Source organism: Mercenaria mercenaria, chromosome 7, assembly GCF_021730395.1.
Source record: "Mercenaria mercenaria strain notata chromosome 7, MADL_Memer_1, whole genome shotgun sequence".
NCBI lineage: Eukaryota > Metazoa > Mollusca > Bivalvia > Venerida > Veneridae > Mercenaria > Mercenaria mercenaria.
In genome coordinates this window covers 10,912,778-10,937,415 of record NC_069367.1, presented here as the reverse complement: position 1 = coordinate 10,937,415, position 24,638 = coordinate 10,912,778, and the positions used below count along the sequence as shown (strand labels likewise).

General features: G+C 33.4%; 2 protein-coding genes across 2 annotated transcripts; both read right to left on the bottom strand.

Moving 5' to 3' along the window:
- Nucleotides 1-1,475: 1,475 nt before the first annotated feature.
- LOC123554943 (uncharacterized) lies at nucleotides 1,476-9,918 on the bottom strand. Its single transcript, XM_045345395.2, has 6 exons — nucleotides 9,336-9,918; nucleotides 7,049-7,214; nucleotides 5,814-5,941; nucleotides 5,559-5,638; nucleotides 4,910-5,143; nucleotides 1,476-2,476 (listed from the first exon to the last, which is right to left on the bottom strand). The coding sequence occupies exons 2-6, from the start codon at nucleotides 7,208-7,210 to the stop codon at nucleotides 2,469-2,471; spliced, it is 612 nt and encodes a 203-aa protein (XP_045201330.1). The 5' UTR covers nucleotides 7,211-7,214; nucleotides 9,336-9,918; the 3' UTR covers nucleotides 1,476-2,468.
- An 8,716-nt stretch (nucleotides 9,919-18,634) lies between these two features.
- LOC123554944 (uncharacterized) lies at nucleotides 18,635-24,425 on the bottom strand. The gene is made up of 5 exons (XM_045345397.2): nucleotides 24,193-24,425; nucleotides 21,688-21,815; nucleotides 21,445-21,524; nucleotides 20,546-20,782; nucleotides 18,635-19,691 (listed from the first exon to the last, which is right to left on the bottom strand). Exons 1-5 carry the CDS (start codon nucleotides 24,367-24,369, stop codon nucleotides 19,639-19,641), a joined length of 675 nt encoding a protein of 224 aa, XP_045201332.2. The 5' UTR covers nucleotides 24,370-24,425; the 3' UTR covers nucleotides 18,635-19,638.
- Between the last annotated feature and the right edge of the window lie 213 nt (nucleotides 24,426-24,638).

The following is a 24,638-nucleotide window of genomic DNA, read 5'->3' as shown; positions in this document are numbered from 1 at the left end:
ATAAATAAAATACATTTTTACCCCTTTGAAATGGAGGGTAGGGGTAAATAATAGCCCCCTAATATGATAAATCGGATTCTTTACTACATGAATTATTCTAAATGATGTGTAGTGTCATTTAAGAAAAACACAAAAACACCAGCCGTAACAATATTTAGCAATTTAATTTATTTGACTGTTTAGTTGTGATGACAGCAACAAATCTCCTAGAACTGTTTTACGCAATATACAAAGTTATACCATGCCTTTGATACAATTCATTATCAGCATTTATATCTCAACCTATTCTTCATATAAATTATAGTGAACCATATTATACGCAAAGAAGTAAAATGGTTTTAGCTAATACACACTTTTTTAGTAAACTGTAACAAATATGCTATTTAAAGACTACCTATTAGACCAGGCGTACCCTGTTTTGTGATACACTTACCTATTATGGTTTGTGTGTTTCAGGGTTTTATTAAAAAGCTTTGTCTGTTTAAAACATTTTACTCACATAATGTCTAAAACGAAAAGTATTAAATTAAATGAATTATCATTTGATGGCATTTTCAAATAAACATGGTCGTCGGAGTTTCACAGATGCCATGTTTAAAACACAACTCAGATTAAATCAGGATTTTGACTCATACTCCACACTTTTTCACCAGTTGTTTAAGGACAAAACGAGTCATTACTCTTACAAAATATATAGGCAATGCAATTATTGACTTTCTACATTCACCTAATGATAATAAACAAGTGTCTGCCGTTATTTTGTTGTATTTTGTGCTGCTAAAGTACCTTCTCTCAGGTTTATTTAATTGTCACAGCATTAACCTTTACGTACCGTGCGGCGATTGTAAAAAGGGTCACCGTACATGGATTCAGTTTTGTTATATTTTCTGGTCCTTTGGGATCATGGAGTCCGTTCAATGCCTGTGTATTAGCGCTTTGCGTGAGGGATGTTACACGTTACATTACCTCCCATGAACAGACTTAATTAAACGAAATTAGATTCTGCTATTAATTTACTTGGTTTTATTTAAAGTTTCCAAAAGATCTTTATATCAGTTGTCAATGCAAAGCATGATCCGATATTGTGGATTTCATTCTCCAATAATGAGGCACTTTCATCGGAAAAAATCATTACATTTAGACAACCGATTTGTTTTGTAATTCATTTGAATAAAGATCAGGACACATACTTCAGATCGTAGCTTTTAGTTGGTAAATAATGTAAATTCTTTTAAACAACCTGTCGTCCCTGAAAATCGAACTGGTCCTTGCTTTATACTCCTAGGCTTATCTGGTTATGAATTATGTACGGACACATCATTCCAATTTACATATATGGAAAATAAGCTGTAGCCGGCGCAAATAAATTCAGTTCATTTAGTAAAACGTACGCATAAAGTTACAGAAAATTGGGGCACCATGTTCTTATCTAGTTTGACACATCTAGTGTGTTAAAAAGATAACATGTACAAATCTTTCACAAACATATTTTATTCGAAAAAGACAATCTACATCAAATGTATTTGGTTTTCATAACAAATTATGTATGTAGAGCTATTCACAATTGATATCATGCAGATACAGTTGACTGATATAGAAAAATCAGGATTTACTGGTAATACACATTTATACTGCAATACCTGTAAACTATGGACTCATATTGACCCCGCAATAACGACCAAGCTGGACCGTTCCGGCATGAAAATATTTGAAATCCGCCAAATTTTCACGACTTTCGCATATAGTAAACATAATAATTACTGCTTGGTTGAAACTTTGCAAGTGTGCACCGGCCCATTGTAACAAAATTACTGACGTAATCGTGCAATTAACGAAGGTAATTTTTCGGCACCTTTTTGAAGTGGCATAATTGGCTCATTGGAGAAGTGACCCTTCCCCCCTAGTAAAGACCATCTGTGAACAAAGACCACTTTTGCTTGTTCCGGAAAGTGGTCTTTGTTCACAGGTTTGATTGTATTTTAAACCTCTGGCATTGTACTATTGGTGTTAACATATTTTTCTACATTACATTTACATCTCAATTACAAATTTTACTGCAAAAGGGTTGGGTAACAAGTTCTTAAAAATTTATTTGATAACTTTCCCTTAATACTAGTGCTATTAAAACAAATAAACTTGTTAATTTATTTTACCTAACTATACATAGTTATTTTTCATATTTTCAAATATAACATTAGGTCACTCTTAATAAATCATATACTTATCCATATCAACATCAACAATAACTTGCAAGGTAATTTACCAGGTTGTGATTTAAGCTCGACATACACAATATTTACATAATGCCCTCAGTATGAGATCAGACATAGACAAAAACAATTATTGACATTTTATTTTTGCATTGCTTAATTTCTCTAACTTTTATGATCGAAGATTGTGCTTGTGTATTTGCTTCGTTCCATCCACGTATGTAATCTTCATAATCATTCGATCTTTTTTCCTCCCTGTTAGCAACCTTAATGCAAAAAGAAAACAAAACAATAAATTAGTACAAGTACCTAACGCCAAATGAATTGATTAGTTCTTGTATAACTTAATATAGTGTATCTAATGTAATAACCACTGACGTCACTGTAACAAACATGTGGACTCAAAGTTCATTTCTTATGCTTTCGCATCCTGTACAGATAATTTGCTCATTTTATTTTTCAGGGGAATTACATCAACAAGCTCATCAGTAAAATGATCACCTATATAGTGTTAAATGATAATAATATCATAAGATTAAAATACATTTAAAATCATTAAAAGCGTGTTGATGTTTGAAAATGTTTAAGACTTTCCGGTATGATATGAACATTATTCTCTTAAAGCCGAACTTGTCATGTTTTATATAGTGTAACCAGCAAGGATATATGGAGAATATTGATATCGCTCTCCCAGATGTAAAGGCAACATTTTTCGAAATTATGATATTTTCTTCTTAATTTGTTTAAATTCTCGGCTAGCTTTTGTAGTGTTTCATGGCTAGTATTTGTAAAATTGTACACTTACGTTGTCTAGTAAAACAGTTTCAAAGGTGTTTGGGAAGATTTTAAACTTTTTTTCCCGATGCAAGGAAACTACATAAGAAATGTTCCAGTGAACTGATAGGCCGAGGGCAACATTTATAAATATCATCAGAGATATCAAGGGGCAATTATTTCAACTATTCCAAAATAAACATCAGTCTGCATCATTATCTAATCAAGGTAGTTCTGTACGTTTCAATAACCCGGAAGTAATTGCGTAACGTCACTGTTTCGGAAAACAATAAAGCCTGGGCTCCATACACGGAAACGAAAATCGTGTCATGAATTCATGGCAACCTGTGAATAAAATTATAAAGAAACGGCAAACTACTATCTTTTAACAGTTAAGTATGATAGTAAAACGTGAAATAATTCCAAATAATACCTGCAAATTAACGTGAAATGTGCAAATTAAGGGCAAATATCTAAGACCTATATATTTTATTTAGCAATATTATAGACGCTATTTTTATATACGACTGTTAGAAAATGTTATCAACTTGTGATTTTCCTATAGATTTCCAGTATAAAAACGTTGGTCCATATTTTTGAAATCAGTCTAGCAAAATGTCATCGTAAGACTCTATCTTTTTTATTTGCCGAACGAAAATCAATAGATCGAAATGGCTTGTCGATCGCAGATATTAAGCATTAAGAAAACCTCCAAGTAAAAATCTAGTGCACATCTCTGCTGCAAATCAAATAGTTCATCCTACATTATAACATTAACAGAGAAATTGTAAAAAAAAAATACATCAAGCATTAGGTTATTATAGCAATCGCTTTGACATTTGAAATATATTGTTTCAAAATACTTTCCAGTTATATGCGTCGGTGATATTCGTCTTTAACTTGTCGTAAATCTTTTGTTTTCAAATTCTGTTACATATTACATTATTTTCAGCCAAAATACTAAAGCAGCTGCCAAAGCAATTATGTTTATCAAAATATTAGGTAGGAATATAAATTCCGCACGATAACTGAAACGATAACATGTTTGATAATTATGATTTCATTTCAATACAGAAAATATGTTTGTATATCATTACAGTATGCACTCTACTCCTATAAGGCCTAAAAATCTTTGTTTCCGGTAACATGCTGAAAAATATTAGGGTAGGTAGGTAGGTCGGAATTTTTCTTTTTTGGATTTTTTTTATTAAGGGAGACTTTTCGAAAATTATTTTTGTGTCAAAAATGAATACAAATAGGGGGGTTATGCCTTTAGAGCATCAGTTAGTTGATTTCTAACATCACTGGCCATGTTTAAAGCATGAAAATTGCAGTTTTGCAACTTTTTGTTGAAACGTTGAAAAACATATTCTCCAAGGCTAAAAAACATTAAGGGTCGGGCCCAAAATATAGGGTAGGTCGGGATTCCGGAAACAAACAATATTTTTACGGCTAATTGATAACATTTTTGAGTTCAACGATGCATGAGAACCATAACAATCAAACAATAATATAATTATGCTGTCGTTTAAATTATCGTGTGGTAGTAGTATTTGTCGTTCATGTTGATAAATTTAATATGTTTAACAACTGCATTGCCTACTAGTATTCATTCACAAATGTCATCCATTTTTATATACACTCAAAAACTTTTAAATCGCCATACTGTTATTATTTATAAAAAGTGAAGAGCTCATGATAAGATTTTAACGTAAAGTAGATGCTTAGATAGCAAACATACCCTATTTGAGGAGAAAAACTGCACTTCATTGTGTTACAAACGAAACTGCCATATTAAATGTAATAAATGTTTGATTTAATATACATCAGTTTATTTGCTCTACACACTGGCTTCTGGAATTTAATCTTTTACAAAGATAGAACTTCACGTAATTAATTGTTACACAATTCTCAAAGATACTTACGTTCCTCATGAGGTATTCTAATCAGCTGGTTTACTGAAATACCAAATGTATTTTGGAGTGCCGATTCTATACAGCTCAGTACTGCCGGGTCCGGTTCAAGTTGTCTTGTTAGAACGTAAACACCAGGATCTTCACATCTGTCACTGAAAAGCGACCATTTGGTGCATCCCCAGGTTATATAAAAACCAGTATAGTCTGTATCAACAACGATAATTCTGCCAGACCAGTTGTCTCCTAAAAATATAAAATTTGTGTCACAAAAAAAAAAAAAAAAAAAAATTGCCAGCTGAGCAAAAAATTGTCGCGTCCCCATTTTTTACAAAATTGAGAAAAAAGGAAAAGTTGGGTTTGTACACATTCCAAATTACCTAATTGGTCTATTTTGTGTATTCGTCATATCAAGCTATATACATATTTAAGATATCTAATGTCATAGTATGTGAATAAACGATCACGACTGCAGACTGATGTTTTAAACTTAGACAGATTAGTAAGAAAGCACTGGGTATTGATTAATATCGGAGCGACATTGCACTTTTCAAATCTAACAATACTTGTTTCTGTGGATAGGTTAAATATTGTAGTGAGAATCGATGATGCCTCGTGGTGTAGTTCCTTAGTTAATAAAATGTTATAAACAAATTCTTACCTACAGTGTCTATGCCTTCAAAATACCCAGGACCTTTAATGTGCCATACTGACTTAACGGAATTGCACACGCCATAGTTTCTACAAGGAAAACATACTTAAACATTATGCCAATTAACAAAACAATTCCAAGTCATTTCAAGATAAAGTTTTATTTATACAGTTATTTTGGAACAACTTGCATTTACACACATTGTCTCTCTTATAGACTGATTAGGTTTTATATTTTCGGAAAATCTTTGTCAGATAAATTTACCTCATCAGTTCATGGTTTATAAGGTTGTTTTCCTGTAATTCAAAAATCTTTTCGTAATATGTGAACTCTTCCGAAACAGCCCAGCTATGTGAGGGTTTATGAAACTGGAAAAACCACCGCCCGACCCACTGAAAAGAAATGTATAAACTACGATCTCGAGTCACATCTATGTAAAGAGCTTGCTGTAAAAAGAGATTTCTCGCATGACAAATTATATGAGCCGCGCCATGAGAAAACCAACATAGTGGGTTTGCGACCAGCATGGATCCAGACCAGCCTGCGCATCCGCGCAGTCTGGTCGGGATCCATGCTGTTCGCTTACAGTTTTTCTAATTCCAATAGGCTTTGAAAGGAAACAGCATGGATCCTGACAAGACTGCGCGGATGCGCAGCCCGGTCTGGATCCATGCTGGTCACAAACCCACTATGTTGGTTTTCCCATGGCACGGCTCAATTATCTTCTCTAGTTATGATAAAGGTAAACTGTGAACTCAAATCTTTATCATGTTGGACACGAGTCTGCCCATCCGTGCAGTCTGATCATGGTCTGCACTGTTCGCCATTCAGTCAGTATCTTTTTGGTAAGCACCCCTTTTAACAGTTAATGGTACTGTACCAATTGAAAGATGGACAAGTTAATTATAGATAATTAGCAGCGTAAGGGTTAACCTTCGCCGACTTAATTTGTGGTGTTAATGGTTGAGTATAAGTTTTCTTGAATTGTGTGTACAACATTTGAACCCTCACATTTATATCACAGCATAACAGCATTTTTGACAAAACAAAGAAGAAAAGAAATTTCTTTTTCGATAGACGAATAAAGTCGCTGTGTCTAAAATCAACAGATGATGCAGGTATATATTACATAACATAAATCACTACACGGAAAAGAAAAATAGTCGATTGAGTAAACGTCGAAATTTGTGAAATTGTAGTCCTATAAATCAACACGTTTTAGAATTAATAAATAAAATAAAAACTGACACGGTTAAACATCAGATCAAAATTTAAACTGTGAAAAAAAAGCTCTGTATAATAACGTGTTAAATGTAGCGTGTTATTTGTTATAGTATCAGATCGCAATGTGCTTGCAAAAAAGAGGAAACTGAGATAAAAATTGTTATATTAATTGTAATAACCAAAAGACATTTCCTCGTCATCTGATTTGAATTTAATTTAATAAAAACAAAAAATAAGTAAAAAGAGAGCATGACGTCTTTCAATCATACACTTACCCGTAAAACATTGAAGTCTGACATTGGTGTAGGTGGTATCTTTATTCTTTCTTTTACATTTCCCGAATACATGCTGGTCGCAAATGGTGGCAATTTCTTACCCGGCTGAAGGTGTCCATTAGATAATGCGGCAGCAGCAAGAACAATCAAAACTTTTAGCATCTTCCTGACAACAAAACTTTTTGCATAAGTTTATGCAAATAAAATGCATTACCTAAAACGACTAAATCTTTTTACAATATTTTAAGGTAATATAATATCTTGTTTTAATTCAAATATTTATTCACTACAATTGCGTTATAACAAGTATTTTTCCGGCCCGTCTCGATGTGTATGTATTACGGTAGTTTTTTTTTTTTTGCTCAAAATTTACAACAAAAAAAAAAAAAACACTTTTTTTCGAATGCCATGGAAGTTTGTCTACAGTTTGCTTTCTGTTCAAGTAATTGCATTATATAAGCCTAAATAGACTATTGTTTTCTGTTTGCGTACCTGGATGTTGGTAAACCAGACCTTCCAGTTTAAGTTATGTTGAACAAGTGCGTAATAAATAGGGCGTTGACTAGTGTTTACAGAAAGCTAATCTTGCGATTCTTGGATCGATCACCAAGTTTCACAGCTTAAAGAAAATGTGAAAACAACTCCCATTAGCGGCCATGACTTTGTACAATAGGTCTTAGATAAATATTTTATATTTCCAAACATTTTTAAGTCGTGGAAAACGTGAGCAAGCTTTTTTTGTCTTACTTAGGGTCAACTACGAAATATTCTACCCTTTTATTCGAAGTTATTTCGTTTGAAAATACACCTGTTTGAATCTTGAATAATCATACATAAATATTCTTTGTGCAGCTCTCTACCAAATATGTCAATATCATGTAAATGTTTATAAAGGAAAACGGAGGGCTAACACAACCGTAGCTTATTTTCTTTATGTTTTGTCAAAACAATGCATTCAGAATGATATCCATGGACGCTCTATACATAGACTTTTTACACTACCTTATTTGTGAAAAAGCGTGGTCGCTAATGGCAGTGACTATTGTCGACATGTGTATTTATATCTCTCCGAGCAGTCGAACCAAAGTATTGTCTAGAGCAATCAAGGCTCTTTTGTTTTAAGAAAGATATCGTACCTAATATTTCGAGAACAGAACATCTTTCTTATTGATATCTTAGTTCCTTAGTTCAAGGGCACGACATCTAATTTTGAGATCACTATATCTTATCTCGAGAACACGACATTTAATTTTGAGCGCATGACATCTTATCTTGAGCATAGAATATATTACATCGAACGCTAAAGATAAAATAACATAAGATTAATAAATGCATGTCCTAAACATTCTACCGTAAAATTGAAAGATCTATTTCTACCATAATAAAGTTCACATCTATAAAGAAATCTTGAAAATGCAAAAAGTTTCTACTACCATCTTTGTAGACATTTAAACGACGCACCATTGATAAATCAAATCACAAAGAGAAAATGGATGAAAAAAATGTTGATTACACACTCAGAAATGTTTATGCATGCATTTTGATATTTGATATTTCGGACAGGCTGCTGCTTTTGTTGTTACAATTTAGTTTAATGTTGTCCATCATGCTCTAGAAACTACTTATGTGGCCAAAAGTATAATTTTCTCATAATTGTAAAAAATCAAAGTCAGAAGTTCAGAGAATGCGTTTTCTTTTCTTCTTTTTGTGTGTGTGTGTGTGTGTGTGTGTGTGTGTGTGTGTGTGTTTGTGAGTGTGTGATTGTTTTATTCAAGATTATTGCATGGAAATAGTATTTATGCGTAAAAAAATATACTAAAAACTTTTTAAACAAATAAACAAATAAGGACATAATTGAACTAAAATAAACAGCTTCAAGCAATACTTTTATATACAAAAATTCAACTAAATCGTTCACTGTAATAAATTAATAAACTCAAAAGTAATCAAGATATTTCAAAAAGTGAGAAAAAAAAACAGTACCACTCTCAAAGTCCTTTCGAATGATGTATAATGTAAATAATATTTTATATCAGGGATATTCTTTGTTAGTGAAAAAGTTGATCAAATAATGACTTGGTATTACATGTGTAGCTAGAATTTCAGCTAAAGTTCTTCTATTACACTGTGGCCACAGTCCAGATTTACATTATCACTATATATAATTAAAAATCCGAATATCGAAAGTATTTTCTTATTTTCAAATAGTAATTTACAAACTACAGCAAATATTTTCATCAGAAAAGTTAATAAGTTTAAAAGTTTAGTTTTGAAAGATTCGACATACCTTCTATCCTGTAAGCAATCGTTTCTTCAAGGTTCCTTATCTGCAATAGACCAGGATAGTGAATAGCTGATTTATATATTAAGGACAATATTAAATCAGCCTGAGGGTAACGTAAACGATTTAAATATATGATAAAGTTTGTATTCAATTAATAAACCTAAATTGAACTGCTATTACTAAGATTTGACAAGAAACAGTTACATCCCCACGACATAACATCAAACAGTTGACAAAAATTAGTTCGACTGCCTTGCATATGTATACGTTTAATGTAAAAAAAAAAACAAAGACAAATATCAAACAGGGAATGCCACGTACCAAAATCGCAGCCTCCCAAAACGAAACCTCAAAGCTCACAAACAGCTATTTGTTATTTCCATGTCTATGTATTCAGATATGATAATTTTGTGTCATAATTGACAGGACCTGGTATAATGTGTGTTTCCATTGCCTCTTTCATCTTATTATAATTAAAGGCGAACATGTTTTTAACAAGACCTTATGGTGCAGAGGCTGGTCATTGACTTCCACAAAACAGTTTCAACATGTAATATCTTAAAGGCACTAACCAACATATTTAAGGTGAAAACAATATATCTTTTTTATAAAATCCAAAAAAAAGAGGTACAAACTTATTAACCTAAGATATTCATATAAATACCCATAAATACTTGCAGATTGTAGTAAACCGTTGCAATGCTTTTGAACAAATTTAATGCAGAAAATTTACCACAGTCCAAGATTCACAGAATCACTGTATATACAAATCCAAATCAGTAAAAGTATTTCCGAAGTTTCCAAATAATAAATTAACAAAGTACAGCAAATATATTTAAAAGAAGAATTACTGTAACTTTTGAAACAATGGTTTGCAATTATGAGTGTCACTATTTGGCAGCTATAAGTGCACTATAGAGTCGTAGCAAAGCAGTATTGTCTTTGTAATTTATTCTATAACAGTTTCCATTTTTTATAAAACAATCTTGAAATCTTTATGAGGATGCATGGAAAGCATAGAACTCCACCAGCCAGGATAATAGCATCGTCTGTTCAAGAGGGTTCATAAAATCACATGACTTATTCTCAATGCAAAACGTTTATTTGACGCAAGTATTGGATGGAGCATATGGTCGGAAACGACGACAAGAGATTATACCATTAATGAAATTGAAAAAGTGAAAACTTTACAGCTCGATCAACATGACATAAATGTTGCAGGCTCGGTTCGTGGAGGTAATGGAAATGCATGCTACCGCCAATGCCCTCTAGTCCTGGGTTGAGCAGAATTCTTTATATGTAGCAAAACAATTTAAAGTCATCCGCAGATGTGTTCATACGGCGGTGCATATTGTACCTTTACGATACATTAGACTAAGTGTGAAATTTCATAATGTACGGCGTATGGTCCAAGGTTAAAATAATGGCCTTGCCATAGACGAGAAAACCATAAACTGGAATTTAGAATGTGGATCTCGAAGGTAACGGAGACTATATACATGTATTACAGAAACTGCCAAGACAAAATTAAAAAAAAAATGCAAAGCAGGTACCATATGCAAGGGTTTATTATACAATACCAAAAACTATGTAAGCAAGAGTACTAGAACCAACCAACCGGAAATGTTCAAGCTAAAAAGATATTAGAAACATCAATAACACAACAAATTAGTCGAGTATAAGAAGGAGCATCATCATTCGTTCCCTTTATGTAATATAAAATAACGCAATGCCTTAATCGGGAATCGTTACAGTCCATCAGTTTACCCAGAAATATGCGTTTGTATCATTTCAATGGTAGATTTGGGAATAAAAAAACAATATTGCACATATTTGTACTGATGTGCAAAACGTTGCGATTCGGACAAGTTATGTGAACGCTTAATACGCACAGGGAAAAGGCGTATTCTTCCGAAGTCCGAAGTCAGACGTTATGTGCACGTGCCAGAAGATCACATTTCTTCACATTTTTTAATTCGATAGTATATTTCAATAGGTATATATCGCATGTTACCGTAGAAGGATCGATCCCGATTTTCGTCGTTTTCCTTATTACATCAATACAGTGTGGTGATTTCAATAATATTAAATAATGACAATGTCGTACATTTTTCTTATTGTACAAACTTCTCTTTAAATCGAAGTTTGTCTCAAATTTGAAAGATGTATGTAGTGCTTTAAATACCCTACTTCTGTACATCTGTACTGTAATTAAATAATAATGATAACTTTATGCAATGTTTTTTTCGGTAATAGAAAATGTTTTGGTGCATATAACTTTATATTTTATCATTATCAATGTAAATTTGACATTGTGATTTATCACCTCATATATTTAAATGTCATAATCAAATTTAATTTGCATTTTGAACAAACATGATTGAAAGCTGTCACTTTATGAAAATGTATGTAATTCTGCTAACATTTACGTAAATATACATATCTTGATATCTATTAAAAAATTTTACACGTTTGTTTATAATTATGATTTGAGCCATGCCATGAGAAAACCAACATAGTGGCTTTGTGACCAGCATGGATCCAGACAAGCCGCAGCATCACAGCGTCAGACAATAAAATGTAAAAAATATAAACTGAATAAAGGCTTTCCAGTTTTAAATAACCCTTTGTTACGTATTAATCTAGGTGTGTGAAATCGATTAAGTTTTCAATGATGTGAAAATGCAGACAGTAATAAATAAATGGTTGGACGTCTTTTACGTTACATTTTATTATACAATCTTCTTACTAGGGGATGAAATCATTTGATTTAATAAAAATTGGCACAGCTGTTTCACAGGAAATGTCTGGACGATGTCATGACTGCAGTTTACAAAACATGTACAGACGAAAACAATGCAAACTAATGTCTCAAGATGTCAAACGATTTTTAAGGGAGTTAAGGAAGTTAATGCAACTTTGTTCTAAACTGCCTTCTACCTAAATGCATTATAACTGAAAATATATTCCTTGATTTAAAGTATGTCAATAACATAAAGATCATTAAAAATCATAACATAGAGACATAAACAAAAATCATTAATCAACATGTAATGTTTAGGTACAAGTGGCATTATATGATATCAGCATTACATTTCCAACGTCAGTCCTGTATTTAAAGGACTTCCCGACATATTTTAGACTAAAAATAATTTCTCTCAAAAATTAAAAAGTGAGTACAAAAGTCTAGCGTTGCTCATAAAATAATAAAAATAATATTTATGAAATAGCTTAGTTCTAAAGAAATAATTATTAATAATAGCGATCTTGTAGTACAGAATTCATATTCATGAATAAATATTAGTATTCGTCACCCTGTATTCGTGATATTTATCATATTTGACCCTTAGTGTATTCGTTACAGCCCCAGTCTCAGCCATGTTTCTTTCAAACAATACATAAACGTATTTAAGATGACGTTACTTTATAAAGCAAGTAATTATTAAGAAGCCAGCTCGCCAAATCTTAAATTATGCATAAACGTTTTAAATAGATATTGAAGTATAAATGTTTCAAAACGGACAAGATTTCCTCATATATGTAGAGCATACGCATGCGCACTACTGTCCCATACTGCATTAATTTCAAGCTGTCGTTTCATTTTGTAAATTCAATTAACATATCTGAATGGCAATAAGTACTTCAAATTAAGTCTTTATATTTCAAATTTGCATTTTGATCATTCTTTAATCTGTTAAAAAAACAATCTATCTTGAACACTGTCACGTATTTACAGCACTTGTTGTATCTTTACCTTATGCTTAATATATGTGAAGAAACGATTGAAACGTCGATCATTTTCGGCATTTAATGAGACAATAAACAACGATTTATATAACTAAAAATAATTAATGCTGATAAGAAGAAAGCCTTTGATATTGTTTTCAAACAAAAAAATGATTGAAACATGTATTATAAAACTAGCTTATGAATCATAGTTTCCGTTCTATTAAAGTCAAAGATTTTAGATGAAAAAAACGGGATTTTATAACGAACACATTATATTTTTTAAAGAAGTAAATCGTAAAATCAATTTAATAACCAAAACAGTGTTGGAATCAGTGTTTCAGAAACCTTATTACGTAATAATGGTTATAATTATTTAAAAAATGTTTACGATTGTGGACTGCAGACGACAGGGCAACGGTGTCAACTGCTTGAACTTGACATATGCAATGTGTACCGGCCATCAAGTGTCACTAAAGAAAGAAAAATATCTATTTTTAAATTGAGTGGCATAACGATATTCCATACATAACGTACTCTTTCATTATTCCGCTTTTGTACGAGATATGAACATTTTAAGCAGCGAATGTAAATAAATAAAGATCAAATATCTAATTTTAGATTTCGTGAAAGATAAGGTCTGGCATGATAATATAACCAGACATGTGACCATAAAAATAGTCAAATACATACAATGTGTTGCTCGATTTCCATTTTTTCAAGTAGGCAATTGTATACAGGAATATTTACTTCATTGAGTAATGGAAAAGACTAAACTAAACAAAAAGTGCACATGTTATTTTGTTTGTTTTATAGTTGTATTGAAATGAGAAAATAAAAAAACGGGGAAATAGTTGTACATATTATATATTGGACATCAAACTAAACTGACATATAAAACTGAAATACCAGTTATGTGTCATTTAAAATTAGTTCTTCCTAAGTTTTTTTGTAATAAAGTTGTTTAAGGGTTTTCCTTGAGTAATTTGTAAACATGTTAAAATATGATTATATAAACATGCCTAATAACAGGTACATTGTATGTACACTGATGAGCCGATAGGCGAAACTAGTTTGTATTTTTATAATTAAATACTGTTGGAAAGGCATGTGAAGTCATTTTATTTATTTGATATATATATATATATATATATATATATATATATATATATATATATATATATATATATATATATATATATATCCCAAATGTATTGTAATTCAACAATACGGATATAAATTCAGGGAAAAAGAAGAAAATGACGGAGATCCACTAATATTACATATGCGGTTTATTTAGATTCTGTCCAATAATAAATAAAAAAAGAACTCAACCGGTTTCATATATATAGTACAGTATTGTTTATACATCATTGACATATATCAGTTCATTATGTTTTACTGCAGTAGAGAAAATTAGGTGCCTTCCAGTAAGGGACTTTGAATTGCATGGCAATACTTCATTCAATGGTTTTAATCAGATATTAATCGCTACACTCCTTGATGCTTTTCTCCTAAATCCTACATAAATGGACAGAGGGAGTTGAATTTTGTCTTGCAGTTTCCTTAGTCGTGCCCTTAAAAGTTAGGCTCTTGGCGCTCTGACTTCAGACAAATTGTTGAGTAAATTGGTGTAATGATACCTTAGATTAACTATAATGTTATGTTTTACTAAAATGATCTGGTATATGTTTTCACTAATGTAAGATCCTTTCTCAGCGGGGAATGATTTTATTTACATTGCGTTGTCTAATTTGTTGAAAATAGGGTAAGTGCGAGGTTGGCATACCCTAAACGCGTTTAAACCCCTTGATTACTTAAGATAAGTTACCGACCGTTCCAAAGCGGGGCCCCGATTTTCAATTTGTTTTATGTCTGTCTTGTATTTTGTGTTGCGTATGTTATCTTGTTTGTTGTTAGTGTTTCTTTCTCCTTACTCCTCCTACCGTCGCTTCATCCTCCATCCTTTCTCCTTGCTTTCCCATTGCATTTGCGCTCGCTCGCTTTAGCAGCTCCTCACATTTCAGTATGAGTATGTTATTGTACCCACTTTAATTTTGGCTGCAGAAATCCGTAGGCGGTGCCCGACTGTCGTTTTCTTCTTCTGCTTATGTGTGTGCATTTGTGCGCTTGTGCGTCTTAGTATCTTGGTCGCTGCCCTACAGTGTTTTTATATCTTACTTGTCTGTTTATCTATGTAAGCTAGTTATGTGTGTATGTGTGTTTGTCTTTTGTACATGAGTGTCCGCGCTGCTGTTTACGTTGTAGGGTATCTGTGATAAAGGAACGTAGCATTTTCTTTTGAATATTAATCCTTGTTCCACCTTCTGCTACGCCGACCCCAACTTTTTACCCCCTACCCCTTTCTCCCCGTTTCCTATATTTTGCATTAAATTGAAATAAGCTTGTTGGATTTTTGAAGCAACCCGTCTGTAGTATTTTTCCGTAGATTCTTTTTGTTGTCGGCCTACTTTGCAAATCCGTGGCTCTGACGCTCTGTGCTTCAGAGAAATCTACCTTACCTATAATATTTTGGGTCTACAAAAGTCACCTTCTTATGATGATTGAATGTGGTTGGTAAATTTCGGAGTCAGCAGGTTAATGGTTGAGATCGCAGTTTCATTGAGACGCACAAGTGTCTCTGCTTTATAGATAGAAATAATTTATCCGGCAGCCAAACTTAAAAGAATGATTTTATTCGGATAGTTTATGGTCTCTATTGTTTTGGAGCTCGACAGGTTAAAGGTCAAAGTTACAGCGAGCTATAGTTGTTTCTGTTTAATGACATAAAAGCACATTGCCTACTATATACAAATTTGATAAAATAATTACTTTAAGGTCCCTGAAATTCCATTGGTTAGTAGGTCAAAGGTCAGTGAGGCTGAAAATATGATAAATAGCTTAAGAAATCGTTATTTCGACTGACTGCTGTTCATCTTTGTATTAGTGTTGTCTGTGGTCAACATACCAATTTTTGTTGGGACTAACAAGCCTGTGCAATGGGCATATGTAAGGGACAAGGTCAAAGTGATCTTGAAATTAAATATCGATTTCTCGATTTATTTGTGATCTAATTTCACCAAGTTTAAAAGTGCCATTTGAAATTGGTTTATCTTCCGACGTCTGTTTCAATTTGATAAATGTAAATACAAATCAGAGCAATATCTTATTAGTATATTTTAAAAATTACAAAAGAAGCATATGTACATCCGTAAAAATCCTGCAGAGGAGGAAATTACATTCATATCTTCAAAGGTAATTCAAAAATGTACATTAATCTTTCGCGTAAATGCACACATGAATTACAATGATTATTTAAGGTTAATGCAAGGTTGAAGCTCTCGAGACCGTTTTCTGCAAAAACCAGTTATGGTGTGATATGAGTAGATAGGGTCATGACCCCAGTTGGGATCGTGCCCATGACTTCCATGTTGAAATGTCGAAACCTTTTAACATAATACAACCGCTCGCCTTATGTCTTTGTTGAACTACTATAAGTGACCTATTGAGAGAATACGACAGGCAGTGATGCTCTGTCTGTTAGTGTTCTCCGTGGTCAGTTTTAGAGGTAGAAGACACGCGAAGATTCCTCTCTTGACACTATTTTGGGCGAACACATGGCATGAACAAATGCAATTCAGCAATCAAAACTGAAATAATTCGACCTCTGAAAAATTGATTTCTTGGCACTGCAATCACTTTTATATTAAAGCAAGCTTACTCGAATTAAAGTTATTTTGCGATAGAATTTTGTGTTCCGTCAACAGAACATCTAGCCATACATGTACAGTAGAACCCCGCTAATAAGACCACCGACGGTTTCTTTTAGAAGTGATCTCAGTAGTTGGGTGGTGTTAATATTGGGGGAAGTCGTCCAACACACACGTAAGGTCAAAATGTGTAATGTATCGAGGAATTTTATGTCGTTTAATTATGTCTTTTAAATTTATATTTCCATATAACTGCTTTAATATTCAACAAAAACTAGAAAAATTTATTGTTTGCACTAATAAAGGATTTGTTTGAAACAAAACAACACTTACTGCTAGACCTTCTTTGATCACAAACTGTCGGTCATATAAAAAAGTAGTTTACACATCAAACTTACCAATAAAACCATATGCTTATGAAAACTTAATTATCTGGTGCTCGATAATAATTTCTTAATTACAAACAATATTATTGTTACCTTTAGAAGAGGAAACGCTTTAAATAACAATTAACAACAAACAAATCTATCCACCATTTATACACTTAATGCCAAAAATCAATAATTTACCGCAAATCGTCTCTAATGTAGTAAAATTGTGTAGCGTTCAAATAAATGTTGATTAACTACTTCACTTTGACAGTGCAATAAGATGTTCGGCTGCTACAGCACAACGCCGTTAGGTAAACTTTTAAAAAGTTCGAATGCATCTGGTATTCTTCCTCAAAATGATTGTTAGACACGTGTATATAAAATTTGCAAATGGAGTGAGGAAAATGATCATGTATTCACGTGCTCATTGATCAGTATTGTCTATAACTTATTATACGCCTAGTAGGAGAGATATTGTTCAAGGTACTGAAAGGAGTCAATGCTGTTCGAAAATTGTAATAGGCGGCGTAGTCAGGGTAAATTCTAACATGTATATCATCGTTTTAGAAAGTATATGCCAACACCAAATTGAGTAAGCAGTAGAACTATGAATATTTACATTGTGTATTAATCTAAACTCAATATAAGAAAACCTGTACAGATAATTGTGATGCGTATATTAAATTTGAAAATGCATGCCTTGCTTCGAAAGTGGTTCGACTGGAGATGATACCGAGTAATGTCGATGAGGCATTTTGTAACAATATAATTATGAACTATGGTTGCGTTGTATGCAAGTTGCTACTCAGCCTGTTAATATAAAATGTCTGGTACCGGGTTACTTGAATAAAATAATGAAGCAGTCGTTAATTCTTTAATATTTGTATCTTGTGTCTTTAATGTTCAACCACTGTTCTTTTATTTGTAGCTGTTTTTCGGCGACGCCGTCTAAATTCGTTTTCGTTACCTATGCCACGTGACTTCAGTTAGCAAATCAAACTACTTGATAACGCATTATAGATAATTTATCAAAATGGAAGATTTATGCAACACTCTGCCTGATTGGACGAGAGTGTCAATTTCTTTCACTCTGTTGATTGTGCTACGCTGAGTGAAATGTAGACAAAGTGTTTATCCTAAACGACGCTGTTCACAGTTTTAAAGCTAACTTTGGCTCAGTATATTTAGCAAAAATATTGATATATCTCAAAATGATAAGTAAGTTTAATAAATGTGATAAAAACCTGTTCAAATACCAGCATATATCAAATTAAAGAAAGAGCTGAATACGGTCTGCGTATCACATGAATAAGGGTGTGATAAGAGTCTTTTATGTAGAGAAGTGCTTTTTAAAAGATTTTCCTTGTTACAATTGTCGTCTGTATATGAAAAGGTTTCTTGTTTTTGTGACTTATTCAGATTGCATATTAAAATGAGTACTTGTTTGCTTTGATATATTTGTTATAAATTATTTAACTGATTTATTAAATATGAATATCTTTCTTTAGTATGGTATGCAAAGATTGAACTCAGTTGAAATCTGTTTTATTATATATATGCTATATAATGACTGAATCTCAGTACACTGAAATGAAGGTACGCTGCATACAGTTTATCTATGTGATATGACTACGGTCAAACTTTGCTTATGAAACAGAAATATTGAAATAATTACAATTGTATGTTTTGCTTGACCTTCACTTTTTTATAGTTGTGACGTCATTGTCCAAAGATTCATGAATGGCGAATATGCATTTGTTAAAGCGGGATCAGTTGGCCTATTTTAGAAATAAAAAAAAATAATAAATAAAAAAGTCCTTTAATTGATTTTTTTTTTCATGTATTCTAATCAAACTTGATTTGTAGCATCTTTATTAGGCCCGCAGCCGACTTTGTTCAGCTGGGACATTTAACCCCTTGTAGGGGCTGCTAGACCTAAAACTAGAAATGCCTTTATACGGCGTCTCATGAACAGCTTGGTGGATCTTTGTCATACTTGGTCTGGAGCATCATTATAAGGTCCTCTTCCAAATTTATTTATATAGGAACTTGGGCCCTATTAGGGACCACTATAGCTAAAAATAGATATGCCTTTCTTCGCATTAACCACTAAAATGTAATGGATTTTTATCAAACTCGATGTGTAACAATATCGTAAGGTCTCTTGCTATTTTGTTACAATAGGGATAGGGACCAATTTAGCTAAAAATATAAATACGTTTAATGACCTCTTCTCATGAACCGCTTCGTGAATCTTCATCAAACTACTGCTGTAATTATTCGTCTAAGGATAAACGAAACAAAATTGCAACCCTACGAAACTTTTGCGAAAAATTAAAAGAGAACAATTTAAATTGTTAAAGTGCGGTGTTTTGTTTTGCAAAATGTTAGATGAAAGATGATTGTTAGATGAAAAATCCATAAACTTCTTTCCTTATTACAATTCGCCGACCATCATTTTTAAAGATATTTCTTGTTACGCTTCAAATACTGACATTCTTAGCCAACGTTCCCGTTCTTTTTTATCCAAGAGGAGCCTCCAGTTGAGCAAGCTGAATACAAAAGAGAAAACAAAACAAAATGACGTTTGACGGCACATGTAGAACATCTCATCTTTGTTACTTTTAGTTAGAGATACGTTTAGTAGGGTTCAACTGCACCTGAAATCTGCGCAACGAACAATGAACTAAAAAATTAATTATAATTTCATTGCATCTTGTAAATAATTTATTTTGTAACATTAGAAATGTGTTGTTTTCAACGAAAACAGCAAAACAAAATTAAAATTGGAGGTCAAAGGTCATGTCAGATTTTGTCCGGCCCTAACTTTGACATGCAATTAGGAATCTTGTTTATATTTTACATTAATGTTTATTTCAATAAGACGGGTGCCATATGCAAACACCAGGCTTCTGTCTAAAAAGGTCAAGATCACCGTTAGGGGTTAAAGGGTGGGCTCAACATGTTGCCCCCGGGGATCTAGTTTGTTCTTATTTTCTCGTTGCACGGAGTTATTGCTCTTTATTTGATCAAAAAATAAAAGTTTATGCTTAATTTATGTTGAAATGTACTTGACCTTGAGTTATAAAACATTAGAAGATTGTTTTAAAGTCTATGCAGTTTTGCATCAGGTCTTCTCTTTGGGATTTTACTCAACCAGGCCGAAGCTATGACCCTTGACTTAGTGAAAAATGCACATAGAGTTCTTAAAAGTGTGTGTTGCAAACATCTTTAAAGACATTATTATAAACATTCTGACATAAAAGCGTGTACAGTTTGGACACACATCTAGTTCTTATGTGGATTGATGCATCAAAGTTTCTTATTTTTTATTCAATAGAATTAGAAACTTTTATTGTTCTACTGTTTTCGTATAAATAACACGTGTTGTACAAGATCCACTTACGTTTTTCATTAGATATCCTCCTCAGTTGGTTAACAGAGATTCCCCACGTATTTTGTAGAACCGTTTCTATGCGTCTCAGTACTTTCGGATGTGGGTTTAGTTCTCTAGTCTTTACATATACAGAAGGATCTTCACATAGTCCATCATTAAATACTGACCACTTTGTGCATCCCCAATTTATAGCAAAGCTTGTATAGTCCGTTGCAACCAAGATTATCTTACCACTCCAGTTATTACCTAAACATTGAGACAAAAATATGGCAATCAATACAAGATAACACATCTGCCCCAGTCATAGTGTCATGTTTTAACCGATACGTTGTGCCCCGGTTTTGACATGCAGGTTTTGTAAAATTCCATCATGTGCTGGCCACGTTATAGCCAGGCTCTCCCGTTATGATAGGATCGACAGGTGACAATGAATATCGAAGACATGGGCAGCCACACTGCCTGAATTACCAAGGTAGCTATACGTGGCAGCCAGATCTTAACTTCATGACTACTGCATTACAAACGGGTACATATGCACTTCGCATACTGGTATACCTCAACATTACAATTTTATAAAAAGCATGACACAAAGGGACGTAATCTGTGTTAATAATGACTATTCCACCGCCTTTATCAGCCTCTTTGATAATTATAGTTTTCTCCTCTGTTAATAATTTTATTGCTTTGCGATTTTTTTAAAAGATGTTATGATATACATTTTGGTTCAACAGTCGGAGTAACATTGTACAATAATGTTTGTGTATTGTACAGAAAGCAATTACTCATGTTCGAAACTTTAGGCATGAGAGTTTACTAAACACCTTACTTTAACCCGTCACGTACATATGAATCGGGAAAGGAAAATGATTAATGACTTAAAAACTGAAATGAAATCAATAAATCTTAACCAACAAGATCTTTGCCCATAAAAACACCAGGCCCTCTGACAATAACTATTGATGTAACGGTATTACACAGGTCATGGCTTCTGAAAAGAAAAACAAATAAGACTTAATTGTATTTTATGAAAATTCTGTTTGCTACATGTACAGATAATGTCAAAGACTTTTTATTTCGCAATTTGTCATTGTTGTTTTTTTTTACTTAAAAAGTCCATGTTAATGTTTGTATCATGTTTCACATAAACCTACCTCATTGTTTCATGTAATAAAATGTTGTTTCCTTGTAGTTCTCGAACCTGCATATAATTTGTGAACTCCTCAGCTACGGCCCAACTACAAGGATCTATATGAAACTGGTAAAACCAAGGACCAAGCGTCTGAAATGTAATTTAATTTGAACACTTTTTACAACAATTTTCATGCAAATCTGTCTACAGAGAAATTACATGAGTCTGTATCTTGTGATTCATTTAGTACGTTTTGCTCAAAGTCCGTTTTCTAAAAGAAAATTTAAATGGCATTATATGAGTATATAGCACAATTAAGCAATATAAGGGGCCTCCATGGCCGGGTGGTTAAGGTCGCTGATTTCAAATCAATTGTCCCTCTCCGATGTTGGTTCGAGCCCTACTCGGGGCGTTGAATTCTTTATGTGAGGAATCCATCCAGCTGGCTTACGAAAGGTCGGTGGTTCCACCAATGTGCCTGTGATGAAATAATGCACACCTTGGATCGAAGCAGAAAAGTTGCAATATCACAATAATTGTGAAGGTACGACGTTAAACTGATTTGTTTCAAATTTGGACCTGTGTTTTAGTAGTTGGCGTTTTTGTTTTCAATTTTAGCTTTGGTCGCTTTGTTTGTTTTGACGAGTCTGACTAATATGACTTCTCATGGTAAACCGTCACCGAAGGTAAACTGTCACCGAAGGAATCTTTCTGTGAAATCATTTCCAAATAGGACAAACCGTTTACAAGACTGCGTTAATTGTGCCGTGTGGCGGCCGTAAAAAGTCTCCCCGTACATTCAATCAGGGCTGTTATATTTCGATCTCCTCAGATCGTTCAGCACGACTTTTATGTCGTGTTACTGGTACTGTTTAGTTTCTCAGTATGAACATTTCGGCCTGGGTGGTTCCAATACTCCCGCTTTCATGGCTATGGGTATTGCTTAATCACCCCTTGGATATGGTGCCTGCTTTTTAATTTTGTCTTTTGGCAGTTCCTGTGATATGCAGGCTCCATAACCTCAGACCCTCTTTCTAAATTCCAGTTTGTTTAGTTCTGCTCATTGTTTTCTCGTTTAGGACAAACCCATTATTTTAACTGGGGACCATATGCCACATTTAATGGAATTACACGCTAGTGTATCATTGAAGGTTCCGTGTGCATCGCCGTATGAACACATCTGTGGATGTCTCTAAATTGTTCTTTGTACTTTTAGCATGTGTAAATGTTGAGTTCTGCTCAACCCGGGGCTAGAGGGCGTGGACGGTAGCATGCATTTTAACTACCGTCCATGAACAGGCTCAATCAAACCGAGCCTGCAACATTTTCGTTTTTGTTGTGTTGAGCGACCTGTGGAGTTTCCACTTTTTCTATTTGTTTAGATATCTATTTCAGCTTATGTTCTGGTCGCCATGAATCAGAATAATTTGGACAATCATTATCATGATGGAAAGGGTATCCTTAGAACATCTGTTTCTAATAGCTTTTAAATCAGAAGGTTTTTAAAATTTCCACTATTTGGATATCAGGAAAGGTGAGCACGCCCCCGAATGCCATACGTATTAACGAATCAAAATAATAGTTACTTTGCAACGGAGAACCTTTCGTATGTGATTTGTTTATTTAGTTATCTATAGCTCGAAACTACTCATTCGAAACCCTTTAGTAAGACTCTTTACAGCTTCACCTTTCCACTTAATTTATTTTAAAATGTGTCCAGCACTTTTTTACAAGGTTTCGCTTCATTCATACAGAGAAAAATGATCATGTTCTCAGGCGGCCATATATTATGACGATTCCGAATAATTTGAAAACAATTGATGCAGGGTAACCCAAATATCATTTGTTTGAAATGATTTTAAATAAGGTCGGAGGTATCTGACAATTTGATTTAAAGATTAAACTTTGTGATAAGAAATACATAACAAGACACATTTAAAGGTTTATCTAAGCAGAAAATTAACTTATTTACGCTGTCTCTTTTGTTAAGATAAAAAAGTAAATGGGAGGTCGGCATGTCCCAAACTCGTGTAAACCCTCTCCAGTTTATTTTACAAAGGTAACGGGGGCCTCCGTGGCCGAGTGGTTAAGGTCACTGACTTCAAATCAGTTGCCCCCATCGATGTAGGTCCGAGCCTCACTCGGGGCGTTGAATTCTTCATGTGAGGAAGCCATCTGGCTGGCTTGCGGAAGGTCGGTGGTTCTACTCAGGTACCCGCTTGTTGGGCACACGGGGTCTTCCTCCACAATCAAAGCTGAAAAGTCGCCGTATGACCTATAATTGTGCCGGTGCGACGTAATTATATAAAATTAAACAGAATAATTAATAAATTTGCAAACGTTACTGACCGTTCTATACCATTGACTATGTTTTCAACTCGCCACGTCCGATTTCTTTTTTTCGTACGTATGTTGTGTTTTGTTATGTTTATATACCTTTTACCTTTGCGGCGTATGGTTCTGGTCCTATTTTTCTGACACTGTACATGAAAAACACATTTTTATTAAACTTTAAGAAAGTACTTACACCCATAAGGTTGAGATTGGGCATTGGCGCAGGTTGTATCTTTATTTTGTCTTTTACATCTCCTAGGTACTTGCTTGTTGCAAATGGTGGTAATTTCTGTCCATGCTGACCATTTGCAAATAAAACGATAGTAGCCAAAACAGTAAAAGCTTGTAGTATCATCTCTTTCTCCTTCATGAGTGCCGAATTCTTTTTACTTACTACAACAATAAAACTAACAAGTCATGACAAATAACATACATTTTGGTTTATTGATTTTTACGTCATGATGCATGATTTTGAAAAAAAATGTATTTACAATGTTTTACCATGTGATACTGTTACCGGTTTTGCGATAACATGGTAATAAGAAAACCGGGAAAGTTTAGCTCATTTCGAGAAAGTTAAACACAACGCCAGATCTATTTTCATCTGTAATAAACCAAAACGAACTACTGTAAACCTAG